We start from the raw sequence: 16,939 nt of genomic DNA on the forward strand, positions 1-16,939 counted from the left end.
GTGGGGGGGGGCTGTGCTGGCTGGAGCCAGGGCTTTATGCTTTAGCTCTTGATTGGCTAGCCCATGCCACAAAAGTCAAAGGGTACAAGCCAGACTAAGAGTGGTCCTCTGGTCTTCCAGGTTCGGGGATTCAGCTCAGGACTAACAACCCTAACTGGTAAAACAAAACTGTTATGGAAACAGCAATGAAGCACTCTTGGACATCTGAGTGCAATGGTATTCCTGAGTCTCCACCCGACCTGGGACTTGCGTGACTGACAGTAGTGAAAACCGAAGCTACTGAAATGGAGGACCTTCATTGCTGCCCTAAACGCCAGCAGCCTAACAGCAATGTTGGTTGGGTGCACAAACACAAGTCACCACATGATGCATCCATTATGTGGAATTGGGACATTAATGGCTTTGTGATGTATTATTAACTCATTGGAAATGCCTGGCAATCTACAGTTTACCAGTAGGTCGCAGATGAGGGGCAGCAATTGACAAGAAAGATCTTGATAACCTTTTCCTTTCAGACTATTTTTGTGGCCAAGAAGAGCAGGAATGCACCCACACCTAAGCTTCTACTAACTCCCACCTCCCTCATGCTCAACTCCCACCAAGCGTTCACCCCGATCACATCCAACCCACAGCCTTCCTCAGCTGGAGCCCCTGCTATCAAATTGCTTCTAATGTCCCAGGAAGGCAGTGACGTTAGCTCTTGGACAAGACATCAGGGTCACCAGTTTACTGGAAACGATGACTTTTCAAATTAGACCTGCATTTGAAGGTGCATTCTATAATAACTTTTCCTCTGTGCTCACACCCATCTCACATCATAAGCAACTAAAGGCACCACAAGGAACATAATGGAGACTCCAAGTGGCAGTTTTGCAGTAAGCCTTATTCGCTATGCCACATTATGTTGAGGTTAGTTTGATGGAGCAGGACAAGGAAAAGAGTATTTTCACTATAACCTTCCCCCAATATTCTGGTGAATATGGACCCAAACTCCTCAAAGTTCTTCATATGACTTAAAACATAAGACTTCTTCATCCTAGTAATCAACCACATGAACATTCTCTGAGTAGAATAAACTTTTCTCGGGCTTCCAGCCAGGTACAGGTATCGATTTTCACTGATGTTCAATGACAAACTCTTCCATCATCATCAAGGAGGATGTTTTGGCATGTCAAGTCCAGTGTTATTTATATCCCAATTGTCTGTCCCTCCTGATTGGTTAGTCTTCATCCAATTAGGTTTCCGCTGTTCCACCTTGTTTACAATTGCATTCCAGCTCTTACTTAGAGTGAGACCTTCATCTTCGTTAAAATTCTTTTCCTCTAGTTTTACTTACCAGGCGGTCCCAAAAGCCATTGGTACAGCACAGTAGCTTTGTGCAGTTGAAGTCAATCCTATGACCATTATGAATGCAATGTTGTGCTACTGCTGATTTCTCTGGGTAACCCAAATAGGCACATCTGCTTGATGAGGGTTTCAACTGTGCATCCTGACTGGCCAATGAATGCTGCACCACATTCACAGTGAATCCCCTAAACACCAGCCGTCCTGAGTCCCAGGTCATCTTTCACCCACTTAAGCTGTGATTTGAGCTTCCTTACGGGTTTGAGGATGGTATCAATCCGGTATTCCTTCAGGATCTTGGCAATTCTTCCAGAAACCGTGGAATTGTAGGGAAGACAGGCGATCATTCCTCCTCTTTGTTAGGTTTCCGGTTTTTCTGTTGGCCCTTTGCATAAAACCACTGTTCTGTGCCAATGGCTTTCAGGACCACCTGGCAAAGGAAGCCACTTAAACAAAACTAGAATTTTGTTTTAAACAAGGACAAAGGTCTTGCTCTAAGCAAGAACAGGAATTCGATTGTTAGCAAGGTGGGACAGCAGAAACCTGATTGGATGAGGACTAACCAATCAGGAGAGACAGACGTGGGGGTATAAATACCACTGGACTGGACATGCCCAGGCATCATCCCTGATGAAGGTGGCAGATTTTTATCATTGAAACATTGGTTAAAATCAGTACCTGTACCTGACTAGAAGCCAGAGAAGAGTTTATTCATCATTTACACTGGGAAAGCACTAGATCCTTATGAGTAGAAAACTCCTTCCTTATATTACAAAGCACTCCAGTGTGATCTAACTACATGCTTCACCACTGTAGTGACTTCTCTATTCTGTACTCCATCAACTATTTTCCACCCTGATTACTATCTCTACCTACAAATTAACCTGTTTTATATACGCCAGGTCCCTCTGTATTGTAGCATTCTTTATCCTCTTTCCATTTCAGAAATCCTGCTTTTCCATTCTTCCTACCAAGTTGGAGTAATACAAGTGTAACACATAGCATTACATTCCAGCTGGGAATGTGTTTCTCAGCTTGCTAAAGCAATGTCTACCACTTTGTAGAACAGGTATCTTCATTAGCAATTTCTTTAACTGCCTACTTTGCACTGTCATTAAATTTGGCAACAGTACTCTCAGTCCTTTATGTGAATCGATAACAATGATTGAAAATGGTTGTGGGCCTGGCACCAATCCCTGCAGCAAACCACTTGCCAATCTTAAAACAACTGATTGTCCTCACTTTGATTTCTATTAGTTAGTAAACTCATAATCCGTATAATTATTCAAAAGCCACGATGCATTGTTCAGTAACTTGGTAGTTTGGCAAATATCTTTTAAAATTTTAAATGAATTTACTTTGAACTTTAGCCAGCCATTTAGTGTGTGATTCTGGCCGCTGTCTGCGAGCAGCTGTACCTTTATGTCGACTTTGGCCCGATGGAAGCTGTCTCCTTTCATCTAGTTGATATAAGGAGATAGCTCAGTTGTCGATAAACTCAGTTTATCAGTTGAGGCCATGTCTTTATCAACATCATTCTCTGCTGCACAAAGGACCTCTGTTGTCATTGAAAATTAAACATTACAATTAGTAAAAAATGCGAAAGTTGCATTAGCCGTCTTGCATTTAAGATTATTTGTTGTAAACTTCCAAAAAGTTCGTCTTTAAAGCATTCATTAATGAAGGGGGTTGTCTCAATCAATTTGGATTAGTTGTGCTCTGGGCTCTTCTATATCCTTCTATAGCCAAGTAATATGCTCATTTGTCAATTTCTCCAACAAATACAACGACATACCTTCTGAAGTACACAGAATATGGCTGGGCACTTGTCAACTTGCATCTCAAGAAGTGGTAGTCCTGCTCACTCCATACCTAAAAACAAAATAATAGTCTCAGTATTTTGCTGTTTCCCACCCACCCCTACACACACACACACGCACACACGCACCAGCACATAATCTAGACCAGGTGTTCTTCAGGCTCTGGATGGGTTAGTAAATTTACTGACGACACAAAGATTGGGGGTGTTGTGGATAGAGTAGAGGGCTGTCAGAGGTTACAACAGGACATTGATAGGATGTAAAACTGGGCTGAGAAGTGACAAATAGAGTTCAACCTAGATAAGTGTGAGATGGTTCATTTTCGTAGGTCAAATATGATGGCAGAATATAGTATTAATGGTAAGACTCTTGGCAGTGTGGAGGATCAGAGAGATCTTGGGGTCCGAGTCCATAGGACACTCAAAGCTGCTACACAGGTTGACTCTGTGGTCAAGAAGGCATATGGTGTATTGGCCTTCATCAATCGTGGAATTAAATTTAAGAGCCGAGAGGTAATGTTATAGCTGGTCAGACCCCACTTGGAGTACTGTGCTCAGTTCTGGTCGCCTCACTACAGGAAGGATGAGGAAATCATAGAAAGGGTGCAGAGGAGATTTACAAGGATGTTGCCTGGATTGGGGAGCATGCCTTATAGGTTGAATGAACTCGGCCTTTTCTCCTTGGAGCAACGGAGGATGAGAGGTGACTTGATAGAGGTGTACAAGATAATGAGAGGCATTGATTGTGTGGATAGTCAGAGGCTTTTCCCCAGGGCTGAAATGGCTAGCATGAAAGGGCATAGTTTTAAGATGCTTGGAAGTAGGTATAGAGGAGATGTCAGGGTTAAGTTTTTTTTATGCAGAGAGTGGTGAGTGCATGGAACGGGCTGCCGGTGATGGCAGTGGAGGTGGATATGATAAGATCTTTTAAGAGACTCCCAGATGGCTACATGGAGCTTAGAATAAACAGAGGGCTATGGGTAAAGCTTCGGTAGTTCTAAGGCAGGGACATGTTCAGCACAGCTTTGTGGGTCGAAGGGCCTGTATTGTGCTGTATGTTTTTCTATGTTTCTATGACTCTTCAGTTAATGGTAGGGGTCCATGGCATAAAAGAGGCTGGGAACCCCTGATCTACACAGATAGTGGCATTGGGCAGTATGCAAACAATGACAGTTTGAACACTGAGTAGATTATTGTTCCATTGTTTCAGAGTTGAACCTATAGACACTGGTCAGCACTTCCTCAGTTCCATAGTCACAAATAGATGAATCAGGCATTGATTTCAGCTAGTTATGGGGCTTTGCTGTAAAGGTGTCAAATCTGAAATAGGATTGCAGCTACGTGTAGTGTACAAGCTTCAATATTTTTCAAGGCTTTTTCTGAAATGCAGTTGCCTTTCAATGAGTATCATGTTAAATCAGAGTTGTAGGGGGAGGAATTGTCAATGTTTCATGTTGAATTCCTGACTCGGTATTGCAGCTACACAAATCTCTGCATTAAGACATACATAATTCTGTCTGAAATGCTTATCGTTATTCTCAGGAATTTCTCTGCGTGCATACTATCTCAGGGAGAGGCTTTCTCTATTGTAATGGAGACACAAGAATTGCAATACTGAGTCAGGAATTCAACATGAAACACTGACATTTCCGCCCCCCACATGCTGCTTGATCTGCTGACTTCCTCCAGCAGATTGCTGCTGGCTGCCTCTGTTTTGTTGTGCTTAACTCTTTTCCTCAGTCACTTTACTTCTTCTCAGAGTGACATGGGAGCAGATTCAAAGCTTTCTCTCACCCTTACAACTCTGATTTAACATGATACTCATTGAAAGGCAACTGCATTTCAGAAAAAGCCTTGAAAAATATTGAAGCTCATTCACTACCCACAGCTGCACACAGTGTGGGTGAGAAGGTAGTAGAACTGCTGCCTCACAGTGCCAGAGACCCAGTTCAAATGTGTGGAGTGTGCACATTTTCCCTGTGACGGTGTGACTTCCCACACATATTTTTTTTCCTTCAGTATTCATCAATAAGAGGGACATTGACAATTGAGGACAGGGTAAGACAGGTTAATATGCTTGAACATATTGACATTAAGAAAGAGGATGTGCTTGAACTTTGGAAAACATTGGGATAGATATGCCCCTGGGGCCGGGTGAATATTGCTCGGGTTACTACAGCAAATAAGGGCAGAGATTGCTGCAGTTTGGTAATGATCTTTGCATCTTCAATGGCCACAGGAGTCGTACCAGATGATTAGAGGGTAGAAAATGTTATTGATTTCTTCAAGAAAGGGACTAGGAAAACCCTGGGGAATTATAGACTGGTGAGTTTAGACGGGGGAAATTATTGCAGAAGATTCTTAGAGACAGGATTTGCAAGTACTTGAAGAAACATAAACTGAATAGGGATCGTCAACATTGGCTTTGTGAGGGGCTGGTCATATTGCACGATCCCAATTGAATTCATTGAGAGTATGACAAATCACTTTGATGAAGGTAGAGCAGTGGATGTGGAGTACATCGATTTTAGTAAGGCATTTGATAAAGTTCCCCGTGATTCAGAGAATCAGGAGGAATGGGATCCAGAGAAACTTGGCTCTGTGGGTTCAGTATTGGCTTGTCCATAGAGGGCAGAGGATGGTTGTAGGTGGTTTCTATCGGGAGGTCGGTGATCAGTGGTGATCCCAGGGATCTGTTCTGGGGCCCCTGTTCTTTGCGATTTTTACAAATTACTTGTTTGAGGAAGTGTAAGGATGGGTTAGTAAGTCTGCAGGTGGCACAGAGGTTGGTGGAGTTGTGGATAGTGTAGAAGGTTATTGTAGATTACAAGGGGACACTGACAGGATGCAGAGCTGGGCTGACAAGTGGTAGATGGAGTTCAACCCTGAAAATGGGAAGTGATTCACTTTGTAAAGTTGAACTTGAAGACAGATTCATAATGGCAGGAATCCTAAGTTTGGAGGGATGGAGGGATAGAGGAATATTGGGATCTTGGGATCCATGGCCATAGTTGATAGGGTAGTTAAGAAGGCATATGGTGTGTCGTCCTTCATTATTTAGGGGATTTAGTTCAAGGCTGTGAAATAAGAGAGGGTGCAGAGGAGGTTTACCAGGATGCTGCTTGGATTAGAGAGGGTGCAGAGGAGATTTACCAGGATGCTGCTTGGATTAGAGAGGATGTCTTACGAGGATAGGTTGAGTGACTCAGGACTTTTCCCTTTGAAATGAAGGAGGCTGAGAGGTGACTTGACAGAGGTGTACAAGATAATGAGGCATAGATTAAGTCGGCAGCCAGAGACATTTTCCCAGGGTGGAAATGGCTAGTATAAGGGGGCATATTTTTAAGATGATTGAAGGAATGGTAGCAGGTAATGTCAGAGGCATGCAGTTTACACAGAGTGGTGGGTGCATGGAACACATTGCCAGGGGTTGTAGAAGAGGCAGATACATTAGAGTATTTAAGAAACTCTTAGATGGGCACATGGATGATAGAAAAATGCTGGGCTATGAAATAGGAATAGTTGGAGAATACTTAGAGAACATTAAAAGGACAGCAAAACATTGTAGGCCACAGGACCTGTACTGAGCTGTAATGTTCCATTTCAAAAGATGTATAGTGTCTATAAAACGTATTCACCCCTCTTGGAAGTTTTCATGTTTTATTGTTTTACAACATTGAATCACTGTGGGTTTACTTTGGCTTTTTTGAACACTGGAAATCTTTCATGTCAAAGTAAAAACAGGTCCCTACAAAGTGATCTAAAATAATTGCAAATATAAACACAAAATAATTGATTGTGTAAATATTCACCCCCTTCAAGTTAGTATTTAGCAGATGCACGTTTGGCAGCAATTACAGCCTTGAGTCTTTATGGATAGGTCTGCATCGACTTTGTACATCTGGACACTGCAGTTCTTCATCATTCTTCTTTACAAAACTATTCAAGCTCTGTCAGATTGAATGGGAATCGTGAGTGAACAGCCCTTTTCATGTCCAGCCACAAATTCTCAATTGGATTGAGGTCTGGACTCAGGCTTGGCCACTCCAGGACATTAACTTTGTTGTTTTTAAGCCATTCCTTTGTAACTTGGCTTTATGCTTGGAATCATTGACTTGCTGGGGAAAAAAAAATCTTCTTCCAAGTTGCAGTTCTCTTGCAGACTGCATCAGGTTTTCCTCCAGGATTTGCCTGTATTTTGCTGTATTCATTTAATCCTCTACCTTCACAAGCCTTCTAGTTCCTGCTGCAGTGACGCATCCCTATAGCATGATGCAGCTACCACCGTGCTTCACGGTAGGGATGGTGTGTTTTTGATGATGTGTGGTGCTTGGCTTAAGCCAAACATATAGTCTGATGGCCGAAAAGCTCAATTTTGGTTTCATCAGACCATAGAGCCTTCTTCCAGCTGACTTCAGAGTCTCCCACATGCCTTCTGGCTGAGATTTTCTATGAGTTTTAGCAACAGTGGCGTTCTCTTTGCCACTCTCCCATAAAACTGCGACAGGTGAAGCACCTGGGCAACAGTTGTTGTATGTGCAGTCTCTCCCATCTCAGCCACTGAAGCTCGTATCTCCTCCAGAGTCATCATAGGACTCTTGGTGGCCTCCCTCACTAATCCCCTTCTTGCACGGTCACTCAGTTTTTAACAGCTCTGGGCAGATTTACAGCTGTGCCATATTCTTCTCATTTCTTGATGATTGTCTTAACTGTACTCCAAGGGATATTCAGTGACTTGGAAATTTTCTTGTATCTATCTTCTGACTTGTGCTTTTGAATAACCTTTTCTCCGAGTTGCTTGGAGTGTTTTTTTGTCTTCATGGTGTAGTTATTGCCAGGATACTGACTCACCAGCAGTTGGACCTTCCAGATACAGGTATATTTTTACTACAATCTATTGAAACACCTTGACTGCACACAGTGATCTCCATTTAACTAATTATGTGACTTCTAAAACCAACTGTCTGCATCACTGATGATTTGGTGTGTCATATTAAAGGGGTGAATACTTATGCAATTATTTTGTGTTTTATATTTGTAATTCATTTAGATCACTTTGTAGAGATCAGTTTTCACTTTGACATGAAAGAATATTTTTCTGTTGACCAGTGTCAAAAAAGCTAAATTAAATTCACTGTGATTCAATGTTGTAAAAAAAATAAAGCATGAAAACTTGCAAGGGTGGGGGGGGGGTGAATATTTTTTATAGGCACTGTGCAGGTTGCTAGATTAATTGCCCTTGGGATGCAAGTGAGTGATACAATCGGGGGGAGCTGATGAGAACATGAGGAGAATAAGAAAATGAGATAATGTAGGACTGGAGCAGATGGCTGGCTGGAGCAGACTCAGTGGGTCAATGGGCCTGTTTTCATGCTGTGTGTCTATCACACATACTATGATTAAGGGCAGCATGGTAGCCTAGTGGTTAGCACAACCCAAACCTGGGTTCAATTCCTGCCGCTGTCTCCATGTGAATGTGTGGGCTTCCTCCCACAGTCTATAGAGTTACAGGTTGGTAGGATAATTGGTCATTGTAAATTGTCCCATCAATAGGGAGGGTCAAATCAGGGGTTTGCTGGGCAGTGTGGCTCAAAGGGCAGGAAGGGGCTACTCCGTGTTGTAGTGTTCACAGTGATTCATAACTGGTAACGTCAGGGCTGCAACCTACAAAATGCTGGAGGAACTCAGCGGATCATGTAACATCTATGGAGGGAAATGGACAGTCATTGCTTTGGGTCGAGATCTTTGAATTTTGGACTCTGTCCCTCCAGTGCTTTGCATTTGTGTCTGATTACAAAATCCGCAGTCTCTTGTGTTTCCAGTATTGGGAGATCTGCCATTGGAGTTTACCCAAGTTACAGAAAGTACACTGCCATTATAAAATTATTTAGCTACTACAAGCAATGGACAGCAAGTTATCTTTCCAAACTACAAATTTGGCTCAGCAGCTCAAATAGGGATCTAGGAATGCAGATTCATAATTCCTTGAAAGTGGCATCACAAATAGACAGCATCATAAAGAGAGCTTTTGGCACACTGGCCATCATTTATCAAAATACTGACTACTGGGAGTTGGGATGTTATGCTTAAGTTAGTGAAGCCTAATTTGGAGTATTGTGTGCAGTTCTGATCACCTACTACAGAAAATATATGAATAAGATTGAAAGAGTGGAGAGAAAATTTACAAGGATGTTGCCAGGACTTGACTTGAGTTATTGGGAAATGTTAAACAGGTTTAGATTTTATTCCCTAGAGCATAAGAAACTGAGGGGAGACTTGATAAGAGGTATTCAAAATTACGAGAAGTATAGATAGGGTATATGCAAACAGGCTTTCTCCACTAGGAACTAGGTTAGGACAACAACTAGAGGCCATGAGTTAAGGGTGAAAGGTGAAATATTTAAAGGGAACCCAAGAGGGAACTTCTTCATTCAGTGGGTGATGCAAGTGTGGAATGCACTGCAAGTGGAAGTAGTGGATGTGGGTTCAAATTCAGCATTTAAGAGAAATTTGGATAAGTACATGGAGGGGGTGTGGAGGGCTACGGTCCAGGTGTGGCCTGATTTGGCATGGACTAGATGGGCTGAAGGGCCTCATTTTGTGTGTAGTGCTCTGTGACTCCATGATTCTAATTGGAAGCAGACGATGTAACTAAAATAGCCATGCATTAAAAACAAGCAACTTGGCGGGATGCTGCCCACCATCCACTGCTCACTGTTCACCTCACCTCCAACCATTGCATCTCCACACTCCAACAGAGAAATGGGAGTCACTCTGTAGCAAAGCACATCATCTGTTGCTCGGCCATTCGAATCAGTAGAGTCTAGCTGAGACACACATACGCGCGCACACACATGGGGCTAGTGCATAGCATCCTGCCACTAAACTCTATAGCAAGGATATCTAGCCTAAGAAGCACAGAGCCATTCAAATAAATAAATAAATCCATTCAAATAAATAAACCAGTAAATAGAGTTGAGTGGATGATCAATTTCATTTACTTACTTTATCTTAAAATTTTTATTAATACCCAGGATTTCAAACATTGTTTTAAATTAAATTTCTTTTTAATCTGATTATTAATTATTTCAGCAAAAAATAAAATTGAGAGCATTTGAACAGCTTTGACATGTTTCTGACTCTGAGACAATTGGCAGCAGTTCTAATGGCCTGTGACACTAGGCTGATGAAAGAAGTCTGACCATTCTGGGGTCTGAACCCAGGGCCTGAGGTCCCAGGCTCTCACAGCCTACCATGCTTTGTTAGTGATGCTTGAAGCTGAACATCCAAGTCTTGTGCATGGATGTTCAGCTTCACTGGTCGACAAAAGATTGATGCCACCAAGTGGAGAAGGTAGGCAGGCAGCTGGACCCAGGAGAATCCGGATCAAACTTTTTACTGAATTACCCAAAGAACTGGTGAGCCCAGAGGACTGCTAGTAGTATAGTACCACTGTCATTGTTTCTCAGTGCTGGAAAATGTCCGAAGTTAATTGCTACTGTCATGGGTGCTGGAGCACAGATCTGTCCTCACTGTGGCAGGGAAGTGATGGGATGCAGTTTATTGTTCCATAGGGTCTTTTTCTCTGAGAACACTGTAATCCCATCACTTCCCTGCCACAGTGAGACTCAAAAATGGTAATGATGAAAAAGAAATCGGTAATTTAACAACAGATTTTCCCAACTCCAAAAGATCAATGATCAATTTTGCCCACTAAAATTGGCCACATTGACTGCTTCCTGCAGTTGAGACTAGGCAGTGTTATGGTATAGTACTGTGCAGAATTCTTAGGCACATACTGTATGTAGCTCAGGCGACAACTCAGGACTTCTGCACAGTACTGCATTTGTCAACGTGGAGTGGAGGTAGATTTGTAAATCTGGCAGGAGCAAAAGGATGTTGAGAATTGCAGGGTGGAGTGCTACGTGGGGGGGTGGTGGTGGGAGAACATATGGCAGAGAAGGAAGTACCAGGCAAGATAATTGATTTCAAACAATTGGTTTACTGATCATTACAGAATGTCCCTCTGGTGTTTCCCACTCCCTCTCCTATCCTTTTCCCCTTTTCCCAACCGTGATACCCCTCTCTCTAACCCCTTCCATCTCTCAGTCCACAATAGAGACCCATATCAGAATCAAATTTATCATCACTCACATATAGACAATCGACAATAGGTGCAGAAGTAGACCATTCGGCCCTTTGAGCCTGCACCGCCATTTTGAGATCATGGCTGATCATCTACCATCAATACCCGGTTCCAGCCTTGTCCCCATATCCCTTGATTCCCCTATCTGTAAGATACCTATTTAGCTCCTTCTTGAAAGCATCCAGAAAATTGGCCTCCACTACCTTCCGAGGCAGTGCACTCCAGACCCCCACAACTCTCTGGGAGAAGAAGTTTTTCCTTAACTCTGTCCTAAATGACCTACCCCTTATTCTCAAACCATGCCCTCTGGTACTGGACTCTCCCAGTATCTGGAACATATTTCCTGCCTCTATCTTGTCCAATCCCTTAATAATCTTATATGTTTCAATCAGATCCCCTCTCAATCTCCTTAATTCCAGCGTGTACAAGCCCAGTCTCTCTAGCCTCTCTGCGTAAGACAGTCCTGACATCCCAGGAATTAACCTCGTGAATCTACGCTGTACTTCCTCTACAGCCAGGATGTCCTTCCTTAACCCTGGAGACCAAAACTGTACACAATACTCCAGGTTTGGTCTCACCAGAGCTCTATACAAATGCAAGAGGATTTCCTTGCTCTTGTACTCAATTCCCTTTGTAATAAAGGCCAACGTTCCATTAGCCTTCTTCACTGGCTGCTGCACTTGCTCATTCACCTTCAGTGACTGATGAATAAGGACTCCGAGATCTCTTTGTATTTCTCCCTTACCTAACTCTGTAGATAATACACCGCTCAGATAATAATCTACCTTCCTGTTCTTACTCCCAAAGTGGATAACCTCACACTTATTCACATTAAACGTCATCTGCCAAGTATCTGCCCACTCACCCAGCCTATCCAAGTCACCCTGAATTCTCCTAACATCCTCATCACATGTCACACTGCCACCCAGCTTAGTATCATCAGCAAATTTGCTGACGTTATTCTCAATGCCTTCATCTAAATCGTTGACGTAAATTGTAAACAGCTGTGGTCCCAATACCGAGCCCTGTGGCACCCCACTAGTCACCACCTGCCATTCCGAGAAACACCCATTCACCGCTACCCTTTGCTTTCTATCTGCCAACCAGTTTTCTATCCATGTCAATGTCTTCCCCCCGATGCTCTGAGCTTTGATTTTACCCACCAATCTCCTATGTGGGACTTTATCAAATGCCTTTTGAAAATCAAGGTACACTACATCCATTGGATCTCCCCCGTCTAACTTCCTGGTTACATCCTCGAAAAACTCCAACAGGTTAGTCAAGCATGATTTACCCTTGGTAAATCCATGCTGGCTCGGCCCAATCCTATCACTGCTATCTAGATATGCCACTATTTCATCCTTAATAATGGACTCTAGCATCTTCCCCACCACCGATGTCAGGCTGACAGGTTGATAGTTCTCTGTTTTCTCCCTCCCTCCTTTCTCAAAAAGTGGGATAACATTAGCCATTCTCCAATCCTCAGGAACTGATCCTGAATCTAAGGAACATTGGAAAATGAATACCATGCATCCGCAATTTCCAGGGTCACCTCCTTTAGTACCCTAGGACGCAGACCATCTGGACCTGGGGATTTGTCAGCCTTCAGTCCCATCAGTCTAGTCATCACCGTTTCCTTCCTAATGTCAATCTGTTTCATTTCCTCTATTACCCTATGTCCTTGGCCCATCCATACATCTGGGAGATTGCTTGAGTCTTCCTTAGTGAAAACAGATCTAAAGTACTCATTAAATTCTTCTGCCATTTCTCTGTTTCCCATAACAATTTCACCCAATTCATTCTTCAAGGGCCCAACATTGTTCTTAACTATCTTCTTTCTCTTCACGTACCTAAAAAGGCTTTTGCTATCTTCCTTTATATTCCTGGCTAGCTTGCGTTCGTACCTCATTTTTTCTCCCCGTATTGCCTTTTTAGTTAAGTTCTGTTGTTCCTTAAAAACTTCCCAATCATCTGTCCTCCCACTTACCTTAGCTCTGTCATACTTCCTTTTTTTTTTAATGCTATGCAATCTCTGACTTCCTTTGTCAACCACTGTGGCCCCTTTCCCCCCTTTGAATCCTTCCTTCTCTGGGGGATGAACTGATTTTGCACCTTGTGCATTATTCCCAAGAATACCTGCCATTGCTGCTCCACTGTCTTTTCTGCTAGGCTATCCATCCAGTCAACTTTGGCCAGCTCCTCCCTCATGGCTCCATAGTTTCCCCTGTTCATCTGCAACACTGACACCTCCGAGCTGCCCTTATCCTTCTCAAATTGCAGATAAAAACTTAAAAGTGGGCCACTTTTTAAAGCCCGCGCTCGCCGCTGACGTCACCCACGCTTGCGCAGCTTTACCTTCCTCCTCAGGTACCCTCCAGGTAGGTCCGAGGGTCTCGGCCTACCTACAACGGCTGATTCTCCGATTTCCAGTCGTCTGTCGATCACGAGCACTCCTTACTCCCGCTCCGCTGCCCACACCGACGCTCATGACGCATATGTCATGAAATTTGTTTTTTTTTTCAGCAGTACAGTGTATTACTTTAAATTACCACAGTACTGTGCAAAAGTCTTAGGTATCCTAGATATATATATCTCTTGGTCTTTTGCACAGTACTCTATACAGATCCAAACAACTTAAGATATAATCCTAGGAGATTTTAAATGGAATTTGTTCCAATTTTGTCTTTTTTTGTCTCCATCGTCCACAAAAGCAGACCACAACGGATTTCACACAACTGACCAAAAACCAGAAGGGCAAACATTTGGCAAAGTTGCTGAATATGGCAGGAAGGATAATAGTGGGAAGTGAAACCTACCTCCTGCAGGAGGACCACATCATACTTCTCCTGACTCAATAACTGCACGATCATTTCGTAGCGTTCCCTGCAGAGCTTGCTGAGGTAGCGGATTCCCCTGCAACCACCAGAAAGGCACAGTGAGATCGAATTATGTACAGTATATAGCATATTACAATAGCTTTTGCATTGACAACTTTTATGTCAAAAACAGCTGAGCTCAACAATGTACGCTTCTGCAAAACATACAGGTAGGTTTTAAACCAGATGTGAGAAACCAAAAGGTCAATTAGAGGTGCTACTATCAACATACCAAATCTCAAACTGGAGTGGGACTGGCCTCAGGAGCCCATTCCCCCACTTAGATCATACCCAGGGAAGATTATGTTTTATGGGTTATTGTGTTTTGGACATTTCTAAGATCCTGAAAGAGAATCTTAGATAGGAACATTTTTAAAATCCAATAATACCAAAGCATGCCAATTTTGACTGCCCTTCATCAATTAATTCAAGTGCCCATCAGATTGCAGAAAATAGAGAAAATTACAATAAAACTATTGTACCATTGAGCAACTCATTCCTGAGCCAGACCCTTCCAGTAATCATAGCCATCTCTATTCTGCTAAGGCTCAAAGATTAAAGATTAGCTTCAAGTACATTGAAACGTAGTGAAATGCATCATTTTGCATCACATCAAATCTGTGAGAATTGTACAGATGTTGCCGCACTTCTGGCACCATCATAGCATACCCAAAACTCACTAATCCTAACCGTACTTCTTTGGAATGTGGGAGAACACTGGAGCACTCAAAAGAAACTCACGCAGTCACAAGGAACAAACTCCTTACAGACAGCGGCAGCAATCGAACCCCAATCTTATCGCCGGCACTATAATTCAATGTGTTAATCATTATGCCACTGTGCTGCTTAGGTGAGAGAAGGTCCAGGAATTTGACCGGCTATTTGGTTAGGAACCTCATCTAACCATTTTCCTATCCAGCCAAAGGGTAGCATTCTCACCCAGGCTGATAGCTGACAAGGTAACCCTGCAAATATAATGGATGGAACTGTGACCTTCCTCAACTGTTTGATGAAGTATTAACTGCCAGAAATCATAAAGTGTTGAATGCAAGTATCTTAATTAATAGAAAGCACTCTAACACAAAAGGTTATTAGCCTGTTAAGAATTTATTCCTTATTTTTCAACTGTTTAAAACTATTTCTAACATTCAGATTTTTCCACATTACCATTGCAAAATTTATTCCCTTTATCAGAATCCCTCCATCACTCTTGCTTGTCCTACCCGCCTATTCTACATATGAGCGCCCACAGCCCTGATGCTCATTTTCTATGTTCCTTTGTTGGTTACGTGCTGTGTCATATGACATGGGCGATTATGGGTCTCTCCGTAATCATGATTGTTCTTGGCAAATTCTTCTATAGAAGTGGTTTGCCATTGCCTTCTTCTGGGCAGTGTTTTTACAAGATGGGTGGCCCCAGCCATTATCAATAGCCTTCAGAGATTGTCTGCCTGGTGTCAGTGGTCACATAACCAGAGCTTGTGATGTGCAGCAGCTGCTCCCGTGGCTTCATGTGACCCTGCTCGGTGGGGGGGGCTAAACAGGTACTATGCATTGCCCAAGAGTGACCTGCAGGATAGCGGAGGGAAGGCGCACCTTACACCTCCTTTGGTGCAGACTCATCTCCACTCCGCCACCCACATATTTTACAGACTGGTAAATTGGTTTATTATCATTACGTGTACTGAGGTACAGTGAAAAACTTCCAGTTACATGCCATTCATACAGATCATTTCATCTCATTAGTACATTGAGTTATAATAATGGAAACAATATCAGAATGCAAAATGAAATGTTACAGTTCCTGAAAAAGCACAGAGCAGGCAGACAATGAGGTGCAGGGTGGTAAGAAGGTAGATTGTGAGGTTAAGAGTTCATCTTATCTTTCAATAGTGATGCAACAGTAGGACAGGATCTGTCCTTCAGCCTGGTAGGTGTTTTCAGGCTTTTGTATTTTCTGCCCACTGGAGAAGGGACAGGGCAGAAAGTCAGGGGGAGGTGTGGTCTTCAATTACCGAGGGAGGGAGAGGCATAACTGGAGTCCGTGGAGAAGAGGCTGGTTTCCATAGTGCACTGAGCTGTGTCCTCGACTGACTGCAGTTCCTTGTGATCCAATGCAAAGAAGTCACACCAAGCCTTGATGCATCGCAACAGGATATTGTCTATGGTGCATCTGTAAAAACTGGTGTGGGTTAAAGGGATGATGCCACTTTTCTTGAGAAAGTAGAGGTGCTGGTGAACTTTCTTGGCCATGGCATCTAAGTGGTTGGACCAGGATAGGCTACAGTGGTGTTCACTCTTTTGAACTCTCAGCCTACCATCCTCAGCACCACTGATGTAAACAGGAATGAGCGTGCTGCTCCATTTTCTTAAGTCGATGAGCAGCTGATACTTGTTTTGCTGACACTGTGGGAAAGGCTGTTGTCATGACACCATGCCTCTAAGCTTTCTATCTCTTTCCTGTACTGTGACTCATTTGAGATAGAGCCCAATACCATGGCGTCATCTACAAACTTGCAGATGGAATTGAAGCAGAATCTGACCACGCAGTCATGAAAGCATAGGATGTGAAGTAGGATCCTCAGGACACAACCTGCGTCACACCAAAATTGCCAGAGGTGTTGCTGCTCATCCTTACTGACTGCGGTCTGTTGGTCACAAAGTCAAAGATTCAATTGTAAAGGGAGGTCTCTCACATACAGGAGTTTGCAGATGTGGTTGTTGGAATTATAGTATTGAAAGTGCAGCTGGAGT

At 43.0% G+C, this 16,939-nt stretch overlaps 1 protein-coding gene across 3 annotated transcripts in view; it reads right to left on the reverse strand.

Moving 5' to 3' along the window:
• Positions 1-16,939, reverse strand: part of LOC132395764 (sphingomyelin phosphodiesterase 2-like) — a 62,792-nt gene that overhangs the window by 34,378 nt on the left and 11,475 nt on the right. For all 3 annotated transcript variants that reach the window (XM_059972761.1, XM_059972763.1, XM_059972762.1), the window contains exons 3-4: positions 14,126-14,222; positions 3,140-3,216 (exon numbers count right to left, since the gene is read on the reverse strand). In XM_059972761.1, coding sequence (XP_059828744.1) covers positions 3,140-3,216; positions 14,126-14,222 — 174 coding nt within the window. The remainder of the gene's footprint in view (positions 1-3,139; positions 3,217-14,125; positions 14,223-16,939) is intronic.

This window comes from Hypanus sabinus, chromosome 6, assembly GCF_030144855.1.
Source record: "Hypanus sabinus isolate sHypSab1 chromosome 6, sHypSab1.hap1, whole genome shotgun sequence".
Lineage (NCBI taxonomy): Eukaryota > Metazoa > Chordata > Chondrichthyes > Myliobatiformes > Dasyatidae > Hypanus > Hypanus sabinus.